Source organism: Channa argus, chromosome 19 (genome assembly GCF_033026475.1).
Source record: "Channa argus isolate prfri chromosome 19, Channa argus male v1.0, whole genome shotgun sequence".
Classification (NCBI taxonomy): domain Eukaryota; kingdom Metazoa; phylum Chordata; class Actinopteri; order Anabantiformes; family Channidae; genus Channa; species Channa argus.
Genome location: NC_090215.1, coordinates 16,658,520 through 16,683,631, shown reverse-complemented (window position 1 = coordinate 16,683,631; position 25,112 = coordinate 16,658,520). Strand labels below are relative to the sequence as shown.

At 40.2% G+C, this 25,112-nt stretch overlaps 1 protein-coding gene across 2 annotated transcripts in view; it reads left to right on the top strand.

Annotated features, from left to right (window-relative positions):
* The window catches only part of gpr158a (G protein-coupled receptor 158a), a 55,170-nt gene that overhangs the window by 19,277 nt on the left and 10,781 nt on the right, over nt 1-25,112 (top strand). For both annotated transcript variants that reach the window (XM_067486754.1, XM_067486755.1), the window contains exons 3-7: nt 5,039-5,141; nt 7,514-7,740; nt 9,243-9,311; nt 22,451-22,560; nt 23,707-23,945. In XM_067486754.1, the coding sequence (XP_067342855.1) occupies nt 5,039-5,141; nt 7,514-7,740; nt 9,243-9,311; nt 22,451-22,560; nt 23,707-23,945 (748 nt within the window). The remainder of the gene's footprint in view (nt 1-5,038; nt 5,142-7,513; nt 7,741-9,242; nt 9,312-22,450; nt 22,561-23,706; nt 23,946-25,112) is intronic.

Below are 25,112 nucleotides of genomic sequence, written 5' to 3'. Positions count from 1 at the left end.
CCAGGACAACACAGATCAAAGCCATGGCCGTGATGCCAAAGTTTTCAAGGCAACAATGAGCTACAAAACTCGAGTTATGGCTTTTGAAATTTGAAATGCTCTTTACTGACAGCAGTGGCTGCACGTGACATGATGTGATGTGACACTGCAGCAGTAAATGAAACATTAGCAGAGCTGCAACTTCATTTTATCTTGTACTAATGATGATTCATGCAACTCATGAACACAAATGCCATAAAGTAAGTGTGACTCATGTATGAGCATGTGAGAAGACTGTAGGACTCTGGACGTCTGTCTGCATCTAGTAGCGTTTATGTGGCAGGGTATTTGTGAAACGTGTAAGTAGTTATCACAAACAGACCCTTGTCTTGTAGTTGGGCTTCCAGTTCATTCCTAAGATGTTTTAAAAATGCTAAGTGTTTAAAGCCTCTCTCACATTCCAGCTACAAAGTTGGATGCACACTAATGTATAAAAGTGCAGTGAAATGAAATATTTATTCCCATAGAACGTATTCGAATGTAACAAGCTAAACGGATGAAATCACTCTGGTTAAACTTTTTTTATACATATGTTCAAACTGCAAAGAAAAATGTGTGGAACCACTGGCCTAAAATATAAGTTTCTGCTATAACATTAATGTTTACTCAAGTGAAATTTAATTGCCATCAATACCAGGTCCAGACCAGACGTGAAGAACAGTACTGGGGTATTCACATACTTTTGCCACTATAGCTATGAAGCCCAGGTCCCTTCAATTCAGTGCTGGAATAAAATGAATTCTTCTGCTTTTATTTAAGTTTAATATACATTTCTTTTTTCAGTCCACACAGCAATAATAAGTAAAATATTACAAACAGCCCTGAGTCCTGCAGCCTGTTATAAGTACTCTGTTGCAGGCAGACCATGCTGGTCTGACAGCGTGTGACGCACTCTGATAAAAAGGCTCTCGCTCGCGATCACATGTCGCCATGGCAATTAGTATGTCACAGTGTGTGTGATTGACAGCTGCCACAGCTGGGGTGTTATGACGAGGAGCTGTGCCGGTGGGGGGAAACCTGGGGTGTCGGAGACATAATGTACAAACACATCTCTGCGACTCTCATAAAGAACAAATGAGATAGATCATATTTACTTACTGAGGGTAATGTGACAGGACTCATTTTCATTATTCATTTGTTCTCTTACTGAGATCTTCGTTATCAACAGTACATCAACTAGCATAATTACTAAACATATACATAATTAATATAACAGGCTTCTGGCCACTGTTTGTGCTTCTACTACAACAGCATGTTGTTTTATAATATTAAAAAATGTGTAGATGTATATACAGTATTGTATATCTGACAGTACTCATGCAGACTATGACATTGCATTTCTAAATTAATTACAAAGGTTAACTATGACCACTAAACAAACAATGGTGAGTTGTCGGTTATTATCAGCCCATATAGATCAGCTCAACCTGTTGGTGGAGGTATTATGAGGGAGACATGTTTTAGCAGCTGTGGTCAATTTCACCGGCTTCAGAGGGGCATTTGGTGGTGCCATTTAGAGAAAACAAAGTCTATGCAGGCAGGGGACTGGGTTTGGGACAAAACAACTGAATTTTAGATGAGGGACACCAGTTTGTGTCCCATTACATAGCTCTGAGTGTGTATATTTTGTGCCAAAACCAGATGACATTGTGGAGCGTAATACTGCATGATAATGGCCTGCTGAGCCCATTGGTATGGTGAGCAGGTGCCTATAGGGGCCCATACCTAAGGTGCTGATAACACCTAAGGCAGGTGATTGGATTCTGGTAGGGCACCATGCTCCATGTTCTACCACTTTATCCTCCCGGGCTTCCTGTGTCTACTTCTGTTGATTTGCAGTTTTGCTGTGTCCTAATTTCATTGACTAATGGATCTACGCCATTAAGGGTTTCTCATCAAAAGAAAAGTAATTTCTCAAAAAAACAAACAAAAAAACAAAACAAAACAGAGATGTTAAAAAATAAAACGTATTGGAAACATTGCTTTAATGCACAAAAGCTTAACATTACATAATTGTCAGGTTTTGTGTAGAAAGTATAAAGGGGCCCTAAGTGACAAATGAGAGGGAGTGTGGCCATGGAATTACATTAATATAAGACAGGACAAGGAAAGACTAACTAAGACTAACTCAGGCACATGCCAAGACGAAAAGTTTACGCAGACACAGAGACACAGACTGAGGGACTTAAGAAGGGGGGAGCTGATGAATTTAAGGATGGATATGGATATGAGCATTAATACATAAACAAGGGCTAGAAAAAACTGAAGTATAGAATAAAACTTGCTGTAAATATATAAACTAGGGAGACACAGGCAAGAAAGCTGGCAATACTAAATATAAATACAGAGGGGAAATTGGTAACTGAAAAAGACTCTAGAGAAAATAAGAAAAGTCAGGACTTCAAATAACATGGCTCGGGTAAACCAGAAAGCAGGGTGGTCCTTCCTGAGAATCTGGCAGGGAAGTGAGGGGAGAGCAGAGTGTTAATAGATAGAGGAACAGGTGAAGACAATTAGTTGATAATGACTGAAAGCTGGTGGAATTAACTATGGAAGCAGATGTGGGAAAAGGGGCTACAAATCAGGAAGTGAAGCTGAGGGCCACATCATGACAGATAATAATCTCATCCTCCAACAAAATCATCAGCAATCAATCAATCATTATAAAACAAACCCACAATAAAATGGCCCAAGGTTCTCCACCCCCTGTGTGGAGACATTTACAGACCTGGTCCTAATGGCTTAATGTTGAGATTGGACTGACTCCTGGCTGGACTGCTGTCGCTGAGCTTATATGTAACTGAGGACAGGTAGCTGGGAGGAAGGCCGCACTGTCTGGGCTGCTTCCCCATCCAGCAAACTCCACATCTGAGCCCCTACATCAATCACTGCAGCAGGCAGGAGTGAGCTATTCATGGCTCTCCCTGTCACACACACATGCACACCTGTCTCTGGCTGTTTCTGCTGGTGGAGGCTGGCATATTAACAGTGGCAGGCAGTAGATGCAGCACGCTCCTCCTGTCCTGAGGAGACAGCTGTTGGGGAATCAAAGACGAAATCGAACCATGTTGCACCACAGTGCTTGTTAAAATCCAGGTAGCTTTTTATTTAGAAATACACAACTCAGCCTAAATCAAAATGGAAGGCACCAAACGACCATCTGTCTCACACATTCGTCCAATGTCCCCTGGTAAAATGTACATTCTTTTGCACACACAAGGTGTTGACATGTAATTCAAACCTTTTCGGAAGCGGCGAGCACTTCACTGACTCACTCAGTTAATTCATGTGCTGCGCACAGTTGCCTTATGTGATTCAGAGTGGCTCACATGCAAAGGTGTCTGCTGCAGTTTCTCAGGGCACAATCACAGATTTATACACAAATACACAGTGCGCTGATGGAGGAAGTACTATCATTTACAAAGTAAAAGTCTCAAAACCACACAGTAGAATAATGTCGGTTACAAATACATTTCTACATTTAAAATGTTACTTAAGTAAAAGTAAAAAAGTATTGACAGGAAATATCAGAATGGCCCAGATGGTAATGATGGAGCCTATTTCAGTTTATTTAGATTTTGATGATTACATTTTTTGAATATAATACTTACTATATAAGTATGTATTCAGAAAAAGACCCAGCGACTTATAAATTATTTTTTTAAGTTATTATTTCTACTAACTAAATGTTCAGTTTCTGATTTGAATTGATGTTCGTGTTGGTTATCGACTCTGTCCTTTTATCTGTACAGTACGTAAATTACACATAGAAGTCTCGATTTTCCGCCGAAACCTTATTTATGTAACCAACAGCACTATTCAAAAGTTTAAAAATACTGTTTGTATTCATCAGTAACTCACTCAGATTGACGTGTACTTGTAGTGGAGGACTCTTTAAGTGCTTTAACTTGAGTATTGTGTTCGTGTACAGTACATCTGCACCATCTAAGATTCTGCAATCGTCTGTAGAGCTGATGTCTACAGGGTTTTTTAAATCTCTGCCACTTTAAATTGTCTCCTCACTTGAGTTTATTTAAAGACATTAGTTGAACTAGTGTCCTGTTAATTACCTGTACCCTGTGCTTTCTAACTGTGGTCAGCCTCACCGAGGTTTTGACTCATGGGGCCTTTGCTCTCAGATTGAAAAATGCATTCAGGTCTCACCAAAGACCTTGAAAGAGGGTCACAAATAGTCGGCCCTGCAGACGTGCAGAGTCCAGTCCGCTGTGAGGAGCATCACAGTGACTGGTGCTTCATTTAGACGCTGCCTCGGGTCTTGCCTCTAGATCTCACAGTCAGGTCACAAACACTCCATAACATGTCAAGTGTCTGCTGAAGTGCCGTTGCTATTCCGGGCTCCTTGTTGTTTCTTGGGACCCAATAGTCATTATCGGCTCAGCTTAGAACACGTTCACATTGTGTGAAAAAAAAAAAAGAAGGTATGTTGTTTGTGAGAAATAGAGCGAGACAGAAAAAAAGATTTGAGGTTGGTGTCAATGACCCAAATGTGTGCACACAGAGGACATGATGGAATCTTATCCCCAAAGGAAATAGAATTAATGGTTCTCCTTGAATCTTGCAAAAAAAATCTGTTCTTAATTTAGATATTAATTATATCGTGTAATTTGGCAAACAGCACATAAAGTCTGCCAAGGATGCCCGCTGACATCCCTCGTGTTTTTCTCAGCAGCCCTCGGTCTGTTTCCTATCAGACTTTCAATCAAATGGAGGAGGCTTTGCTAATTTAATGTTAGCGGCGAGGAGGCACAGTTAGAATCTCTCAACTTGAAAGAATTGTTCCTGGAATAAGACATTTGATCCCACATTCTGTTCACTGATCTTAAGCTGCAGGCTGTGCTTTTGCTTTAGCACAGACACATTTAATTGCTTTATTGCTTGTGTCTTATCAGTCTTTCTCCCAATGATCCTGTTGAATGTGAACTGTTTATCACCAAAAATCTTTTCTTTGTGGATGATGTTTATGTTTCCTTCTTTTCAGTGTTTGCCGATCCATGGCCACGGCTTTGTTTTAGACAAGTACAAGTGCCACTGCAAGAAAGGATTCTACCACCCCAACAGAGTAGCTGTCAATGGTTTTACACGTAAGTTGCACAAAAAATACTCACTTGTTTTTGTGATGAAATGAAAAATATTCCTAATTACCTTTTCGCAAAAAGGACAATTTTCCCCCGAGAGAGTCTTGATAAATTAAACATGTTCACCTGGATCTACCTACAGCATCTCACTACCTTTATGTGAAGGTGTGTGGAGCTTTGACACTTTGAAGTTTGTACAATTAATTTGAGGCTCCCTCAGCCTACGACATGTTAAAAAAAGATATGATTTTGTTTAGTGATATTTTGCAAAATCTTTTTTTTTTCAGTTTTTCTAAGTAAACAGCGATAAATAGTCTTGATACTCTTGACTTTATTCTGTAAAGTGCCTTGAGATGACTTTGTTGTGAATTGGCGCGATATAAATAAAGTTGAATTGAATTGAATAAAGTCTAAGATATTGAAAGCACCAGAAAAATCTCAAACTTGAAGGTATGTTTTTTAAACTGTTTTCGCAAAAATTATATTTAAAAAGTTGGAGTTAGAAATTGATATGGAGAGTCGCTGTAGAGTTTTTGCAGAGCAAGTATAAGGAGGTCTGGGCATTATAAGGTTAGATTATGTATACTGCAGTTATGTTACTATCAGTGACACATGCTTCCTAATGTATATTGAGGATAAAATAAATGTATTTGGGAATATTTGTCAGGGACACTATTGCGTCGTAGAGAAGATACGGGGAAAAACAAAGTTGTGTTCAAGCTGCCAATGTATAAAGCGATATATTGCTTTATAATGTCTGATGATTGTAATGACCCTCAACTTTAGCAAAATAACCACATCTTCATCACATATAATACATTTTACAACATCCTCCCTTTGTGGCCCGCGTTACTGCTCTGTCTGAAAACTGAAGTAGCCCGCGTGCCTGTGGGAGGCTAATCAGGTTCCAGGTGGGAAATATAACTTTAGTGGTGGTTACTTTTTCCCGTTTATTCTCTCTGCCAGGAGTTAATTAAAAGAGACACAGAAGCTCAGTGGTTTCAGCTGCCCTCTGTCACTTTCTTTTCACTCCATCTACTGTCTGATTCCACTCACACCTTGCAAAGCATGTTCCACCAAATTCCTCTTTGTCTTCGCTTTGTTCAAATTTGAATTCTTATTGTGGTCATTTTTTTTACCCTGAAATATTCTCCTTTAGGTGCAACATGAGGCCTTGAGTTTCTTTCTAACAGAGCTGGATGGCTGTGCTGCAGCAAGTGTACAGAAACTCCCATGTTCATGTGTGTAACTCTGCATGTAAGCAGTGTTTGTGTGTTTTCAAGACCACAATAATAGAAAGCAGAGGCAAGCCTGTTAGCGAGGCATGGTGTTGCGGTTTAGCCCACCTTGGGGCCAATAACGAGTCTGTTAATCCACAAGGGAACATCCTTGACACTGTTTTGCTAAGCAAACCAGTGCAATTCTCTTTCTTTTTTTCTCCCAGTGATCTTCCACTGTGGATCTTGCATAAAAATATGAAAGAAAAGTTACTGTGGCTGAGCTTCCTCTTACTGTCAGTCAAATGCCAGAGCAAAAAAAAAAAAGAAAAAAGTGAAAATGAGCTAAAGCATATGAGTCATTGCGACGATAAGTAGTCCTTTTGAAGAGATCAGTGATGTGCAGAGTCATAGCTTTAAAAAATAGGCCAGTTTCTTTTTAAAGGCAAAATCCCAACAAATCTCTGAGACAATGGCTGTTTCCAATAAAGCCATTCGTTATCTACCCAACCATACGCGCATCCCTCACTAGATTACTACACAAACCAATAACGAGTCCACTAGCTTCTTGTTTTCCCCACGGTTTTTACCTTAGTTTACCTTTGGGAGGATTTACTTTACAGTCTTAACTTTGATTAGTCTTTCTGGTGGCAGATGGCCATGGTGACCTTTACATTTGCCAAAAAAGCAACAGGTGTTTCTGAGAGGTACAGTTCAGTAAAAAATGTTTTAATCCACTTACACTGAAATGGTAAAAAGAGTAAAACAAAGAATGCTAGTACAAATGTTTCTGAGGTCCAGGTTCAGGTCTCCCAAGATGATGAGAGGAGTGTCATGTTCAGGGGAAGTTGGAGAGCAGCATGTCAAGCTCATCACAGAAGGAGTGTATTAAACAATGTTATTATAAAATAATAAAAGTGAAATTAGTGCATACGTTTGCATTCCTCTTGATAATTCAACTGAACATGTAAAAGTAGGTGTCTGATATTTAAAAAATACTGTCAACGTCTTTAATGATATTGGACTGTTGGACTTTTTTCGGACGAAACAATAGCTTACAGTAGACATTTTAACTGTTTAACCATCAATTAAGGAGATTTATTGTTTTGAAGATTTGCAATTAAACACCTTATGTTTGCCATATTTTGCGGTTTTTCACAGGGATGGGGAGAACGGGAAAAGCTCCAGGCAGTGGCCCCAATACAGACGAGGGCTCTTCCAGCGACTGCCTGCCATGCCAGCAGGGCTGTGCCTACTGTAAAGACGACACCCGCTGCGTGACACATGAGGACGGCGCTCTTCACATGGCTATGCTCTCTTTCCAGTGCCTCTGCATGCTGATCGTCTTTATTAGCATGGTGCTTGTCTACCATTTTCGCAGGAATAAGGTAGGTTTTCAAATATGCTCATATTGCACGTTTCCTGCCGGCGTAATGAGTTTGATGCATTTATGCATTGATGCATAATTTAATTGATACAGTATGTGAGTGATCCACGAGCCCATGTGCAGGCATTGTCAAGGGGAATCGGCCGAGATTTAAAATCTTTTTATTATTGTATTATGAAGATCTTTAAGTTAACCATTTTAAGTTTTAGGGGAATTTGTTCTGTCGCCTGTAGAATAAAATTGCATTATACAGAATTTAGAAAATTAAACCTCTAAATTAAAGCTTTGTCCGGAGCATTAGACATGCGACCGTTTTTTCATATTCCAGACAAGAGAACGTCTTTATTTGCCAATCTCACACACTGGAAACTTAAGGAAAAAAATTTGCTTAGACGATAATGAGTTTAAGAGCTTGGTTCCCAAGACATTAAAATGCTTGATTTTCAGAAACATATGAGCTCGGGTTACATGGTTTTAATATTTTACACAATATAAACATTGAGTAGCCGATATTTGTTGCTGTAGTTAGTGTTTTGTGATGCTTTTATGAAAGTATTTTTAAATGGGTGACACAGCTGTCTTCTGCTTTTTGAAAGCCCCCCTCAGGCATTGTGTCAATTAGAGGAGGTTGTTAAATACCTTTTACAAGGGTTCACATAAAGTGCCTAAAATGGTGAACCCTTCTATAAAAAGTCCTTGATGATTTAACTTGGTTCTCATAACCCATTTTAAATCACCCTGAAATATTTTGAAAAAATCTGATAATGAAAAAAAAAAAGATTTTGCACATTTTGCAGAGTATATAAATATAATTCCATCATAACATCACATAACAACGTTTCTTGCCATTTAAATTCTACAAACCAAGAACGTAAATACAAAATTGATCATTGCAACTCTCTTTAGAGACGAGACTATATTTGTGATGTTTTACATATGAGTCGTGTAAATTGTAAACATGTAAATTAAAGCTGCTCTGATTAAAATCTTTACATTATTAAAGGATCAAATGTTTCTGTGTCAACTGACAATAGATGAGTATTGTGTCCTGGCTCAGAAACCTGCAGGGCTGCTATTCAGTTTTGCAGCTCCCCTGATCTTTGCATCCTCACACGTGGCTTTTGGCTCATTGTTTTGGTTGTAAGGCCCATAGCTTCGATATTTTCTTTCACACTTTTGGTTCTCATCGGTGTTTCAGCAGCACTGTGAGCTTTCCTTCCTGCACCAAACAGCGGAAAGGCAGAGGTCGCAACGAGCCAGCATAAAATGTCGCCTTCAAAAATCCAAATATTTCTCTCAAGAAGCCCGAAAAGCTAAAAAGACAGTGAAATTTTGTCTGATAGCCAGAGACAAGGCTCCATATTTGCTGAATGCAGTCGGTGTTTTATTTGTGATACAGCCTGAACAAAAATGAATGCAGGTTTATTGATCCGATTATGTATATAATTATGTATAACCATATATAAATTTGAATGTTCTTTTTGTTGTGATGCTTTTTGACAGAGTATCCGTGCGTCAGGTCTTGTGCTACTGGAGGCCATCCTGTGTGGTGCTGTGCTCCTTTACTTTCCGGTAAGCCTGTGTCTTCTGCCATACTCCTTTGAGCTGAAGACAAAAATCTTTCTGCTTTATTGAAGATTGTCATTCAGTTTTACCTTCATTTCACAATATCGCTGTTTTCACCCAAAACTGAATCGGATTAAACTTTCATAGCTGCAGCAGTGGCACGGAGCAGGATTGTTTGCCCTGTCAAATAGTGTAAAACTCAGTTCATAAATCATACTCTTTGTATTTTTTTTTTTTTTTTTTTTTTTGACAGCTGCATGGAGTTTTTACAGTCAAGGTGTGCAAGTGATAAAAGAGACAAACAACCCAGGGCTTATTGGTGACACCCGCTAAGTGTACACAGAGTTGGCCATTGGACCCAGCACACTGTCAACATTGCCATCTGTTGACCAGGCTTTCACGCTGCGTCACGTTTACTGCAGTATGAACACACCTTTTCCATTAGCGGCACTAACGATATTAAAGAAAGGCCCAAAGTTAAGCAGGTAGATGACGCCTATGTTCACTTTTGGGATTCTTTTTCTGATTGGTTTCATATAACAATAGATTTTCTTTATAGTAATAATGAATAAACACCTCTTGGCCAGAGAAAATGGCTACCTCTGCTAAATGCTTTTGTTTCTCCATTACTTGTACCCAGTAAGAGAGAGAATAACAGAGCTGAAATGTGGAGATAATAGCTTGACTAGTGTCAGTGTTTTTTTGCGTCAGATAAAAATAGACATTGTGACCAGACTCTGTCCAACACCCTTATACCCCTGATTTACAGGAGTTCACTTTTATGTCTTCCTCTTGGGTGCTTGGAGCAATGTGCAATTGCAATTTAGTTGCAATGATGCTTAGCGAAGCGATGCAGTTTTAATGTAATTAAAGCAAACTGATTTAAAGCCGCCTAATCGATGCAATTTGCTGCAACAAGGAAGGTAATAATATTTTAAATTTGCAGAGTGACGGCAAGCTGGGGAGTCAGATTATTGTTTAGTGAATGAAAGAATTAGTAGATGATATGCCTTTATCCTGCTGGTGTAGTGGTGGTGGCAGCAAGTGCTAAAAATAGATGGCCTGTAGAAAGGCACAAAGGGAACTTGACTTTGTAGATTCCTCTTTAAATCCTGCTTTGTTTGGAGATTACAGTTTAAATTGCTTTGAATGTTAAATTATTCCGTACTTCTACACAGAAATGATCAGCGTGAACACGACTGATCTCGTTTTAATAGAACATCTCAGCCCAGCCGTGTGAAAATAACACGTTTCTGCACGGCTCCGTGCAGCACGCTTGATTGATCCCCACCCTGATGCATTGCCATGTCTCCTATGCGAATCCCACATGATCTGCGGCTGCGAGGGTGAGACGTATCACTCCCCCAATCTAAATATAGATTCAGAAATATCCCGCCGCCACTTTAAATAATTCCACTATTATTGAGCATGAGGAGATCCAGCTCATCCTGCTCCCACGGCATTCTGCTTTGCGAAGTAATTCAGTTTCCCCCCCCTTTCTTTCTCTCTCCCGAGCATGTCACATGCAATAACTGCAGCCCCCCCCACTATGAAATGAAAGGGGAGAAGGGAGAAGCAGAAAGTGCAGCAGGAGAGAGGCAACATTATGGCAGTGCCAAAGTTGGCTCTTTCCGTCTGGCTGTGGAGATCGGACACACATTTGTGACTCATAATGTGATCCCTGGATTAGCTTGCCCGCTTTGTGTTTGTCTCTTTGCAGCTTGTTGTTGACGCTGCTGGGGAGGCTTAGTTTGGAGTTTGCATTGTTACTGCTACTTTTTGAGACGCAGCCGCCTTCTCCCGTCAAGACAGAAACAAATTAAGGCAAAAATAATCAATCGGAATTGTCGCCGTGTGATGCCACTTGGTTATCAAACTCGATTTTGATTTGATTTTTGTGCTCGTTTTTAAGAGGTGAATAAAAAGTGGGAATGGGGGATGGGGGACAGCACAAGAAAAATTGTGGTTATTGTTAAAGGAAACAAAAATACCATCGATCAATTAATGTATGAGACTTTGTTCAATCCAATCCTTCGCTATGACCTTAGATTAGAACACTACTTATTTCACAGAAGAGGCCACAAATAACTAATGCTGCTGTAATGATGTGGTTTTGTTTTTTTGTGTTTTTTTCCAAACCTAACTTTTTTAATGGCACAGAAGGGAGTGTTATGCTAAAAAAAAACCTATATAGTTTTCATACCAGGGGGTCTTCTGGTTGCCACCTGTCTTATGTCAGCTTTTTCTTAGTGCCAAGGCCACAGTCCCAGCTCAGCCCAACTTAGGGCTTTGCTGTGCAACACAGGCAGGATGGCAGAGCATCACATCAGAGGGCTAATGAGAAACAGTATGGCCATGGAATAATGTATCCTGACCTGACAGGCAGTGAAACACAGTCTGCCAGCCATTTGCTCTGCCTTCCGCCCAAGCTGTTCTGACAATTTCAATCTGACTTAGGAGGATCTGGAGGGTTACTGTGTGTCTTCCCTGCTCTCCCTTAATACACTGCTTCCTTGTCCCTTTCAGCTCCCGAAGAGTTTCTGAGCTGAAGCTGATGATGCACTGCTAAAGCAGAGAATGAGGTCTTTCTGAAATGAAAGATACTGTAGCATCATTACATGTAGATATACTCTCCCCCGTCTCATTTGCGCCTTTGTGGGATGGCAAGATGGGTATCTCTCTCAGGATCTAACTGGCGATGAGGAGGGAAGGGAAAGGAGGTGGGAGGCAAGCACCAGCCAGCTCAGGTCTTGACTGTGCATTGGCCGAGCTGGATGTAATTTACACTTGGCCAAGCTCAGGGAGCACTGGGAGGAGTTACCATTACCTCCCTGCAAAAAGCTGTCCTTCCCATGTGGCAGCGAGTGTCGGCTTTCATATAAAAATGCATCCATTGCCATTAAAAGACCCCACCTCTCCTCAGCTACTGCCTCCCACCGGTGCTCACTTTCACTCTGTTATGCTAAAGGTGTTTTGCATGAGGAGAAAAAAAAAAAAAAAAAAAACACGAAAGAAAAAAGGGAACGAGCAAGAGATGATGACCAGTTAAAGCTGGGCATGGGCAGATTGGATGGCTGTCACTATTTCATGTCAAAACATTAAAAGTAGCATGTGAGCCTTGTTGTGACAGAATGATTCCTGAGGCAGCACCATCCCATTCTCTACTCAGATGGAGACAGACACATTAAATGGCTGAAAGTCATTTTTCTCCCCTTTAGCTGGTAGCAGTTTCCAAAGAAACTGTGATAACAAAAGGCTGAAATTCAGCTCCTTCTGTTCTTTTGACGGCTGCTGGTTTTCAGCTCTCGGTTTTAGTTTTTTATATTTAGAAACTGATGTGGTCATGCTGCTTCATTGACAGATGACTAATATCTGATGTTTTATTTTGGCATTTTCATTTCACTAAGTGCTCCATTAGTATGATGTTTCATCTCCACAGGCCATAGCTGCCAACTCTGATTATACTTTGACATTCAAACCATAATTAACATTTTTTTGCCATGTTCTAATATAGGGCCAATTGAAAGACATTAAAGTAATCTGATAAATAGTATATTACCCTTCTTAAAGCTCTGACCACATATGCAACCATAAAGCAAATAAACAGGTTAAGTTTCTGAAAGTTTTGGTAGCAACAAATCAACAGTTTAGTTTTCCTTTTGTCAGCAGGTCTGTTTTGGTGAGGAAGCTCATTGAAGGCCCAAAACAGGAAACAATTTCAAAATAAATGTTGCTATAGGATACTTGGGAAGTATCCTCTTTTTAGCTAAATGTTCATGAACCGATGTGACATGCTGTCTTAGGATATAAATCTGATTTTAATATTATGCTGTAATTATCTTATAAAGTGCTAAATATACTGTGGCACTCTAAATTCGTTTGGAGTAATTTACCACCACAGATCGAATGTTCACTGTGGGTAATTAGTGAAAAGTTGATCATTTCCCGAAGTAAAGCCCATCCGCAAAATATTTTAAACAATAACTTGGTCATTTTTCCAAATCAATTGCAATTTCAACAACCCCTCATACAGACATTTAAAACCAAGAATGAAATGGATCTACTCATTGCTTGTAACCTGGATCAGCGTATTTGTCTGTGCTTCAATGATCTCCGTCCTCCCACAGCGCAGACAAATGAGCCAATTCTTACATAGTCAATCCTGATCAAAGCACATCAATATACTGTCATCCCCAGTTCTCACTGTCATTCATTAAGTCGTGAATAGTTGGAGAATTGCTAAATATTTGAAACTAGGTAGATAAAAAAGTTAAATGTGCAATTATGGTTCTGTAGTCATATGTACTGCAAAACTTAAGTATGAAACAACAATGCAAGTTTGTTATTTTGCTCTTTACTATAACTTATTTTGCAGAATTGAGCGAGAATTCTGACATGTGATCGATACCAAGTGGGACCGTGACCTTCACTGTAAAAGGGGATCAGTTCCTTTTACTGTGTGCACTGACCACCCACACCCAACCCCATTACACTACACTCACACACATTTGTGTTGAGTTTTCCTTGTATACACTTAACAATTTAATCCCATACTGTTGCTCTTTGGTCCTCTTTTGCCAACCACATCATTCTAATAAAATAATCCACAACTTTCTGATTTTATATGTTATATGTTGAATATCTCTTGTTTGACCTACAGCAAGAGCTAATTATCTAAAGCAGTCTAGCGCAAAATGATTTGTGTATGCTCTGTGGTGCATCCAGTTTGAGAGTCATATTTTGGCAGTGGGTGTGTTATTGTGCTTACATAAAGCCTTTGGGGACTCTAAAGTGCCAGAGTTTGTGTTTTTATGACATTAAAGTTAGCACAAGCACTGGGTTTATATAAAGCTTGGCTTTTGGACATACTCCATGGAGGATCATTTTTAAATTAAACTTTATTCCATTAGTATTTTTTAACTAAAGAGGCTGCAAGGAAACACCATACCAGACATTTTGACTCTACTCCATACTGGAATACACAAACAATATTTACAATTGCTGCTCTCAGATCATAGTTCTGCCTTCAAAACAATTGTGTATTTTAGAAATAAGGTTTATAAAGGACAAATTTGTTTTCTGAATTACATCACGGTGGCTAATATAATGGCTGTCTTGACTATGTTCAGAGCCAATACTACGCTACAAACACGTACTACGCAGAAAGTTGCAGGGTGGCAGTTCGATGTTTGTATTCAGGCATTTGGAGGGGAGCAAGTGTTTCTACCTGCTAGGCGCTGTTTACTGAAGTTTTCCTCTCTTAATCCCGGAACTTCTCCAGTTGGTGGAGCAGTAATAGGGACATTTCATTTGCCTGTTTGCAAATGAGGAAATGGGTCAGGAAATGGCTGGTTTGATTTCCATCCTCACCTATGTTAGCAGTTTCTCAAGCCATTTTAGCAGTCTGCTTGTACAAGTTGCTGTCTGGAGGAGGGTGCCATTGTCATCAATGAAGCTTTGCAAACCTGTTAGTCGTTGGCCCGACTGCGATAAGATGCCTCTGAACATCTGTTGTCTTTCACTTAGACTGCAGTAAAAAGAATGGGTAAAAATCAAAACAACCCAGCTATGGTTTACTTGAGTTGGTGCCAGCCAGCTGTGATCTTCTGGCTTGTGTAGCAGACATAAAAACTGTTTGTTACCAATTCTTGGATGTTGACTGGATGAGGAAGTTTAGGGCATCTGATCCATAGGTGTTTGGAAGATCCAACCTAAATAGCATAAGAAAGACCAAGTAGGCATATCTATTAAATTGGTAATGGAAGTGAAAAGCTTCATTAAGAATGCTGCAAAATGTATTAAGCAGAATTCACTGAAATTATCGGACTGGTTCAACAAGTCCTCCATCCTTAATGCCTGTATAGGTCATTTGTGCCTTTCCTCTTGTATGATCACTTAAAGCGTTTGTTGAAAGAATGCCCCCATGTAGGCAGGCAGGCTTTAGTTGAAATTACTGTAAGTCTATGTGAATAGTAACACTAGGCGGCAGAACATTGTGTCACACTAGACTATAGGAAAGTACTGACCATGTTATGTTCACTGCAGCTGTTACACGTTGCCCCAAAGTAATATGTGTCTCTTGGTCAATTTTTCCTGGGATTGTCAGGGATGGTTCTTAGGGTGGACCCAAGTGCAACAAGGAGAGAGGGAGGTGTAAGAAGAAAATGGCTGGATTTACGACTGTAGTAAAAAAAAACAAGAACGAACACCTAACATAAATTCGCTCCCAAAGGATATGAAACAATTTCATAAACACACAAATGTCACACAATATCCAAGACACACAAATGCACTGGGCCAAGAATGATCCTTTAACTCTGGGATCCATATTTTCCCTACATGACTTTGACTTGGTACATAACTTTGGTATACATGACGATCCTTCTCAGTGGATATACATACTTGGTTAGATTTGAAAAAAGTCCACAATAAGCAGTGTAACTCATGAGCACGTAGTTAAACATTCGTCTGTGCTCTGACAGGCAGATAATCACATGGACTGGTAAATACTTATGCATGGCATGAATCAAAACATGGGCTTGGCATGAAAAACATTCTCTTTACGGTGGCAATGGTCCGTGATAAACCTTAATGCCTTACGGGCACTTAGAGGTACTTAAGCGTAATTTATATAGTCTGCAACACAGAGGGTCTAGCTTTTGCTCACAGAACCGGAGCTGGAGACAAAGTCAGGCCAACAATAATCATGATCAAGAAACTAACCTTAAACAAGGGCTACGAGAGCCAAGAGTCAAAATAAGGGGAGAGAATATAGAACTAGTGAGATTAAGGCTAACAAACTAAGGAGCGAATGAACTTGTGAGGATTAGAACAAAAAAAAACACCCGGACACTACAAGAAAAGAAACAGACTAAACCTCAACGTAACATTGTTAACAAGGTGAAAACAAACCAGAAAAGACACTGAATAAAAATCAAACCAAACCAAGGGGAGAGCTGGTTTTTTAAAAGGCAGGGGAACAGGTGAAAGCAATTGTGACTGTTGATGACTAGTAAGCTGGAGAAATTAACTGGGGAGCGGGAGCGGAGAAAAAGTGGGACAAAATAAAAATCCAGAGCCGGAAGTGACAGTGAGGGCCAGATGATGACAGGTTTGTGGTCACATTTTACAGGAGGGCAGTCTGATTAGTTACAAACGCAAGCATCACTAAAAACCTTGTGAAGTGAATATTTCCGCTCTGCTGCCAGGCTGCTTCATAGAAGGCACATCAGCTTGCCACAATAAAACACCATTTGGATTTTAGTTCATCTAAAAAATGTAAAGAAGTTATACACCATAGCTTTAAGTTTATTACGCAGTTGTGTCTAAATAATAATAATAATAATAGTAATAATAATAATAATGATGAAATAATTTTAGGTAATATAATGATCTCAAAACAAGAGCAGAAACACAGCCTCAGTGAACACAGAGGTAACTAACATCAGATCAAATTCCTGGAAAGCGGCTGCTCACACCACAGCTGGCTGCCTTGCGTCACAATCGCATAAGCAGAGACACTGCACTGGCCGTGTAACTAACCCACTGAATCTCTGTGTGGAGCCAGCTGGTGGGTGTTGAAATGAGAGATGATTAGCAAAGAAAGATAACTGCAAATTAAGTGACTGTGTGTGTGTGTGTGTGTGTGTGTGTGTGTGTGTGTGTGTGAGCCTGTGAGTCTGGCTCTTGTCATGTTGTCTAGTCTGTTCTTTTAGACACCCATCACTCTTCATTTGACCTTTATCGTCGAGGTCAAAAACTGTCCCAGATACTGTAGACGCAAAAAATAATCAATAGTTCAATCGTGCATGTTAACAATGTAGATTTACAGGGATGTAGCAATACCTGTTGTTATTACTTATTCTCTTTAATCATAAGATGCTGAATTTTAAATGTTGCACAATAACAGTCTTTGGATTTCAAATATAAATGTAGTTGCTCTGTCTCTCACACCTCCCCTCTTTCTGCATTTTGTTTCTCCCAACTTAAATTGTGTTTGAATATCTAATATCTAGCAAAGAAACTATATTTCTGTAGGTAATACAGCGTATTGCCAGCCCCATCTCTCTCCTCCCTCTGTCTTGTGTGTAACATGTTTAGTCAGTCAATGGAGACAGGATGGACACAACCCCCAACAACAGGCGAAGCTCCCATCAACAGCCAACATGTGCTGTCATTGTCCCCAAACAAAACACTGGTTAGTCACTGCTTTGCAAGTCACTCTTCATAAGAGCATTATCAAGGCTTCTAATATGTGTCATAACATCAACTGTCAGGTTAATATCTCTTTCACAACAGTCTGTGTGCATCATTAAAAATGGCAACAATAGATGCCAAATAATACATCATGTACTGTCAGTTTATAAGAGTTTAGGCAGGATGAAGACAGACTAATAGAACAGTTGTTAATTCAGCTTTATGGTCACAGGTTTTTCTATTTATTTGGCCACTCAATGAATATCAGTCATGCTAAAAATAAAATAATAACTTTGGTTTTTATACCAGCAGAACATCCATCTATTATCTGTAACCACTCATCCTGTTCAGGGTCATGGGGAGCTGAAGCCTATTGTAGCTGTGATTGGGCAAGAGGGGACACAGAGGGACAACACAGAGAGAACACAGACAGGCTTAAAAAAATTTTAAAAAGTAACAAAAAAAGTTTCTATCGTCACTAAACGTATTACACAAGTAAAGCAAAGTAAAGTAATTGCCAAATAACAGCTACACATCTCTACAATGTTTCTCCTGCTCAACTACATAATGTCAACTCCAGTGCTCCCATACAGACGAACCAAACATTCAGTTGACCTACTCACAGAGCCTGAAGCTAAGCAAGCTTGATTTATACACGAGAGCCTTGTGTACACAGTCCTGTTGTTCATTGGAGTTTCTGCAGAGTCTGATTCTCCTGTGTAAACTAAATTGTAATATTGTTACTAAAGTGCTGAGGAAATATGTTAGATGTACGTAACGCGTTACCCCCAACACCCCTCACAATGTGTCCATGCCCCTAGCAGCAGTCTATATGCTAACATAACATCAATTGCGCATCTGTAGAAAACTTTGTTCTGTTTTGTAGTTTCCACATGATGAGACTTTGTTTTTGAGGGCAAACACGGAACCAGGTTATAAATCAGGTGTCTGGGGAGCCAGGAGAGCAGGCTGGCACACGAACATCATCAGCCGAAGGAACATCCAGCTGGGTTGTGTCCACCTCCCTGAGACCAAAATAAAAACCCTGATATTTCCTAAAAGTCTTCTCACAGTTACAAATTCTGTGCCACTGAGACAACTGAAAGACACTACAAAGTGTTTCATTAACACTGTGAAACTTTCAAACGCGATGTTCCAAAAACCTTTCTACATCTGCCATCTGCTACTCTGATGCTCTGGGAAGCGCAGTTTGAAAGCCCACTAAAAAGGAAAATTTAGATGCTGATTGCTAACGTTGGAAAGGCTTACTCAGCATTTCCAGGAGGCTCGACTCATGCTGTAACTGAAGCCAGACAAACAGGCTGGTCAGGCTGACGAGTAGTAAGTGTGCTGATAATTGTCTCCTCGATATCGATGTCCATTAGATACTGCAGGTATAAAGCACCCTGATCCTCTGATCCCCTTTACGTGCACTCTCATAAACACACACACACACCAAGGTGGATGCACATAAACAGACAGATTTGAGAACAACACCCAATCCCTTTCCCACAGCGCCGAGTCCAAGCTTCCCAGCACTTAGCATTGATTATTAATGGATGGTTTCAAAAGAGACGAGGGGCAGAAACCGATCTCACTCTTTATTGCACGCTGGCATTTGGAGAAACCTGTCATAGGGTCAGGGCCACTCTCTTCCCAGAAACCCTCCTGATGTAAAGTGCAGAGTGAGACCAAATGGCTTATGTAATGAATTTGCCTCAGGATTATATAATCTGAGGCTCTGAGGACAATGACTATGCTTATTTTTGTCATAAAATATGAGTGTTGACATTGGCCTAAACACTGTGGGAATGGAATTTACCTGTATCAGATGAGCTGCTTGAGAGCTGAGGGCCCAGAGGGAACACAATGTTGTTTTTTTTTGTTACTGTGAGGACTAGAACTGGAATTTGAGCAGTGTAATTTTCTGTCATACGTTGAATTTGAGTTTATTGCTTTTTCCACAAATACACGTGAAATAAATATGGAAAACAAAATGTAATTCTTTGTGGACCCGGTTGCACACTTTCTGTTGAGCTGTTTGTAGATACAGGCGAATGGCTAAATTTGACAGATGGTTGACTTCGGTCTCTTTGTGGAGTTGATAATGACAATACATGATCGTGAATTTAACATTGTCTACCTTCATACCCTAAGTCATGGTCACACGCTTTGTGTTTGCAACTAGGCTCAACCTTAGAGATAGTACAGAGTACTACAAGTACAGCTCATGCTGAGCTTGTTGAGGTGGTTTGTGCATCTCCTTGGGATATCTGCTAGCCACCTTCCATAGGAGGTTTTCCATGCACCTCCAACTGACAGGAGGCCCCAGGAAAGACCCACAACAAGCTTGAGAGATTATATGTCTCATCTTACCTGGGAACACTTTGGGATCCAGCTGAGGGAGGGTGAGAACATCTGTGGAGACATCTGAGCTACATCTTCAACACGGCAAGTGGAAGATGATGGATGGGGAAACATTTAGTATCGATTTGATTTTAGAACAAATTCACTCTTAATAATAAAATACATAATTCTGTTGGCATATCGACAGGTAGGAACACACTATTAAAGCAAAGTGCTAAACATGTTCATATGTCGGTTCAGTCACATCATTCAACTTCCCTGTTTCTGTCTCATCATAAAACGTCACCAGCCCTAAACTGCCACATGATACGAATCCAGCTACTATGGTGCGGCTTATCTAAAAAGAAGTCACGAGCCACCTTATGTTTTCCCCGGGTGAATTTTGACGTCTCTTCCCGTGCCCTCTTCCGCCCCTGTGGATCCAAACATGCGTCAGCAAGTTGCTCAGCGCCGGCCCTGCCTGCTATGTCGTTGTTTGCTTATGAGTCTCTGTTTTTTTATAAGAAAGAAAGTAATGAATGTAATGTAGGAGTGGTCACACATTGTTTTGCAGTTTTCCTGTACTTCACTGGATAAGGTGATGTTTGGTGTTGAATGGGCTAAAATGTAGTTTTAGAGGCTTTTCCATCTCAGTCTAGTCATTATTTGCTCTGTGCCACATTTCCTTTGCAAAAATAAGTCACCTAGAGCGAGCTTTGTTTGAGTCTGAAGTTTCCGTGGAGCTGGCGGCCAGAGTCTGAGCAGATGAGGATGTGGGCCACCCTTCCTCCCATGGGGTCCTCCGTGTCTCTTAACTGACTTAAACCCAGTGAGCAAAAATATCCACATGCCTGCCTCTTCGCCACCGCCTGAGGGAGCGTATTAATGCCTCAGCTAATCCGATTAACATTAACAATCCCACAGGGGACATCGCTGCACATCTGCAACACACTGATAATTACGTTGTCTTAGATGTTTGTATCTTTCTTTTTTTTGTGTGTTTGTTTTCCCATCTTAAAAATATCTTTAGAAGACCATCAATGTTTTATTTGATGGGTTGGATGGGCACTATTTTAGTACATTTCTATGCCTTTAAAGCAAAGATGCGTGGATGGCCCCGTTCTTGTCACAGGGGCAAGCCAGCTCAGTTGGATTTGTTTTTAGAGTGACGTGTGATTGTCTTGTGAAAATAGTTTAATAATATAATTGTATACCCTTACTTACAGTATTGATATAGCTGACCCATTATTTTACAGAAATACTGTGCAAGCAACAGAGAAGGATTCAAAAAAAATGTGGAAATCTGTTGGCATTACATCACTTTACAATACACACATACTTTTATACATTCATTGTCTTACAATTTCATTTATTACATCAACACCATGCAATGACATAATAATGTATATTATGGAATTGTTCACTTGTAATGCAACCACAAGGGGCACATGCCAGTGTCTTCTTGTGCCAGTCCCAAGTCTGGATAAATGCAGAGGGTTGTTTCAGGAAGGGCTCCCGAACAATGACCGCCACCGTTGCTTCCTTCCTCTTCACCATTGGAGAGGCAGAGAGAGAGGAGATAATGTCAGAGAGGCCAAATTGAGGTGGTTTGGACATGTGCAGAGAAGAAACTGTAAATATATCGGTAGAAGGATGCTGAGGTTGGAGCTGCCAGGCAGGAGGTCTAGAGGAAGACCAAAGAGGAGATTTATGGATGTAGTGAGAGTGGACATGAAGTTAGTTGGTGTGAGAGAAGAGGAGGCAGAGGACAGAGTTAGATGGAGACACATGATTCGCTGTGGCGACACCTGAAAGGGAACAACAATTCCTGGAAGAAGGAATTGTTCACTTGTATGGCATGTAAGGATTTTAAACAGCCGACCAAAAGCAGTCGGACAGACAGTTATGTGTTATTGTAGAATAATAGGTCAGAGTCTCCGCCTGCGACTGTTACAAGGTTGATTGAAATAGTAGTAGAGCTGACTCACCATAAGTTTGAGCCATGCAGTTATATAGCACCACTACATTGATCTACTTACTTGAACTATGTAATTGCTGATTAGACAATCATTATCAAGATGTGACAAAATGTGACTATACATTGTGATGTTGATGTTTGATCAACATCACATTGATGGCTTCTGTATACTTTACTTTCAACAACCAGTTTGTAGTGTAGCAATATTAGCACCTACTTTTGGATGTCTGTTTTTTTCCAACAAATTAGAGGTTCATTATTTTGTTGTTTTACCATGATTGATAAAGCCCTAAAAGATGAAATTATTACTGATGCATGTCATAAGGGCAAGGTCATACTGAGCAAACCAGTAAAGAATCAATGAAACAGATCTAGAGAAGATCTAGAGTTATTTATATTTTCAAAGCCAGGAATAAAAATTGATGGTTTATTTTACAGTGGCTTAAAATGTGCTTTAAAAGGTTGATGTTGGCACAGGATGCGGAAAAAGTCAATATTTAATTTCCTGGGGATAGAGGACCCATTATCATTCAAATAGAAAAGCACTCACAGTTGGGTGACTTGATTTTTTCTTCCTTTTTTTAAATAACGTTTGTTATTTATGGCTTCTTCTGCCATCCTGCAGGTGGGGATTCTCAATTTCCAGCCCAGCGTTTTCCGTTGCATCCTGCTTCGATGGGTTCGACTGCTGGGTTTCGCTACCGTCTATGGGACTCTGACTCTTAAGTTGTACAGGTAACGACCTATTAGTCCAACATTGGCATCATTTCACTACACCCTAATATTTTATAACAGTATGAATATAAAATGTCGAGGCAGCACGTTTCTCGGCTACTTCACCCGACTACACTTCCTCGCTAAGAGAAGGACGAGAGTTAACAAGTAAAAGTAATTAAGAAAACACACGCAGCTTTGGCCCCAAATGGTCTCCATTTATAATGTAGTATTGAATGATGGTTGGCAAGAGACCAACCAAAAGACTAATGTGTGTGAGAGCAGAAGACAAAAGACTGCCGGAGGATACAGCCAGGGTGAGAAGAGAGGAGGGTTATCCAGCATGGAATAGCCAATAATGAGGCAGGGGAGGGCTGCTGTACTTAAAGTAATGCTCTTAAAATTGTTCATCTGCGGGCTTTTTTATTATCAGGAGAAAATGTCTAGAAAAGAGCCTAATGAAGACACTGATGAAGGGAATGTGGCTAATGCGAGCAGGAGCTGAGTAAACCCTCAGAGGTGCACGTTAATTTATTGCACAGATCAATTTTTGATGGGGGGCTCATTAGTGGGGAGCACAGTGGACACTTTATCAATGTGCGTGAAGGGCAGAGCCTAAGAATAGCGACGGCTATTACATTCCATTTGTGAATGTAGCAGAGAAGAAGAAGCAGTAACCATTGTCACATCTGATGCGTTTTTATTGCTGAATTATTTCATGTTGCATTTAATTCAATTTAAATGAAAGAAGTTACATTTAATAAAAAAAAAAACTTAAAAACATTAGTTGACATATTTCAAGTTTCTTTTTTCTTTATTCAGCCATCACTAGCATCCAAGATGAAATGTTGAGCTTTGACTCGACACGATGTTGACACATAAAACTTTCCCTCAGTCTATACTTGAGGTTGGCTCTCATAACCACTGACCTTGCCGCCACATAGACTTTGAGTGTTGCTGCTAAGAAACACGAGCAATGTAAGAAATCAAATCAATATGATAAGCAGTTGTAAATCAGATAGAGAGAGTGTGTTCAATAAAACACCAAATGTAACACAAATTTTTATTGACCTTTTATCTGCAGCATAGTAAGACACTTAAGATGGAACAATGATGCCTGTTTATTCTCTAATATACTCAGTGCACATTCCTCTTCTCCCACCTCAGGGTGCTGAAGGTGTTCTTGTCCCGTACAGCCCAGAGGATCCCCTATTTGACCAGCTGGAGAGTTTTGCGTCTGCTGGGCATCATCCTTCTCATCGTTTGCTGGTTCCTGGTGGCATGGACATCTGCTGTCTGTCAGAACCCAGACAGGAAGTTGGCTCTCATTGATGTGGGCTACACGCCTGATGGGCTGCAGTTCAGCATGTGCCTGCTGGATCGCTGGGACTACATGATGGCTGTCGGTATGCTATACTGCCCTCGGCCTCCATAAGCTGCTGTGAATAGAGTTATCTGAGATATTCGTTGCGTAAAATTTAGGCTAATTTGTTAGCCACGATAGCATCTCGAGCTCAAAGAGAATAACAGAATGATGAAGTAAGTGATGAGGTGAAGACAGTTTGCCTCAATGCTCTCATGTTTTCCATACAAAGACATTAATCCTCTTCACTATTGCTACACCTCTGAACATATTCCAGAAGTTTGCGTGGAGGAGAGGGCAGCCAGCAGCAGATAAAGACAGATGAGCTATCAAAGATGCTCACAGGGGTGCAGCATCTTGTTTTGCGAAAATCTGCATGCTGTTTTATGTCTGCTGACTCAAGCTTTGCGAGAGAGAATTAAGATTCTTTTTGACTTCTGGGAAAACAGATGGATCCCCAGCAGAGCTGACATGCTGTGATACCATATACTGAGGGGAAAAAATGACTCTCTGTTCATTAGGACGTAAAAGTGAGTGAATAGGTTGGTAATAGGCATAACACACAAAGAAAGTACGAAGCTTTGTGATTTAGAAAACCAGACCAGCACCCTGTTACAGTCAGTGGGGTACTTGTAATACATAGTACTTGTTTGCCCAACAAAACAGCCATTTCAGCAATGCATAATGTTATATTACATAGTACTGCTGCAGATGAGACTTAATTACATTAGTTGTATTATTTGCGTTACAATACATTAGGGTTTATATGTTTAAAGACAAACGTCTAATGACATGAAAACCGGACATGGTTCTTACTCATTGGTGTAACTTGTTATTATTGTTGTTTATTAAACATGTATAAACACATTAGTTGTCATCACCTTTAGAAATGCTGACCTAATATTTACCTAATATCCAATATTTAACTTGTTTTCAAAATAAAAGTTGAAAAAGTTACAGTGAGTTATACTGATTACTCAGGATTTCTACATAAGAAATAGCAGTAGCTCTGTTGGTAAGGCAGTTGTCCACGGACCATGGTGGTCAGTGGTTCGGTCCCCGGTCCCAGCTGTATGTGTCTTTGGGCAAACACTGAACCCCCAACAGCCCATTCCTATCCCCAGGTGTGCAGTGGCGGCCAGTGCTCGTTAGAAATTGGGAAGGGTTGCATCAGGAAGGGCAACTGGCATAAAAGCTGCACCCTTTGCAA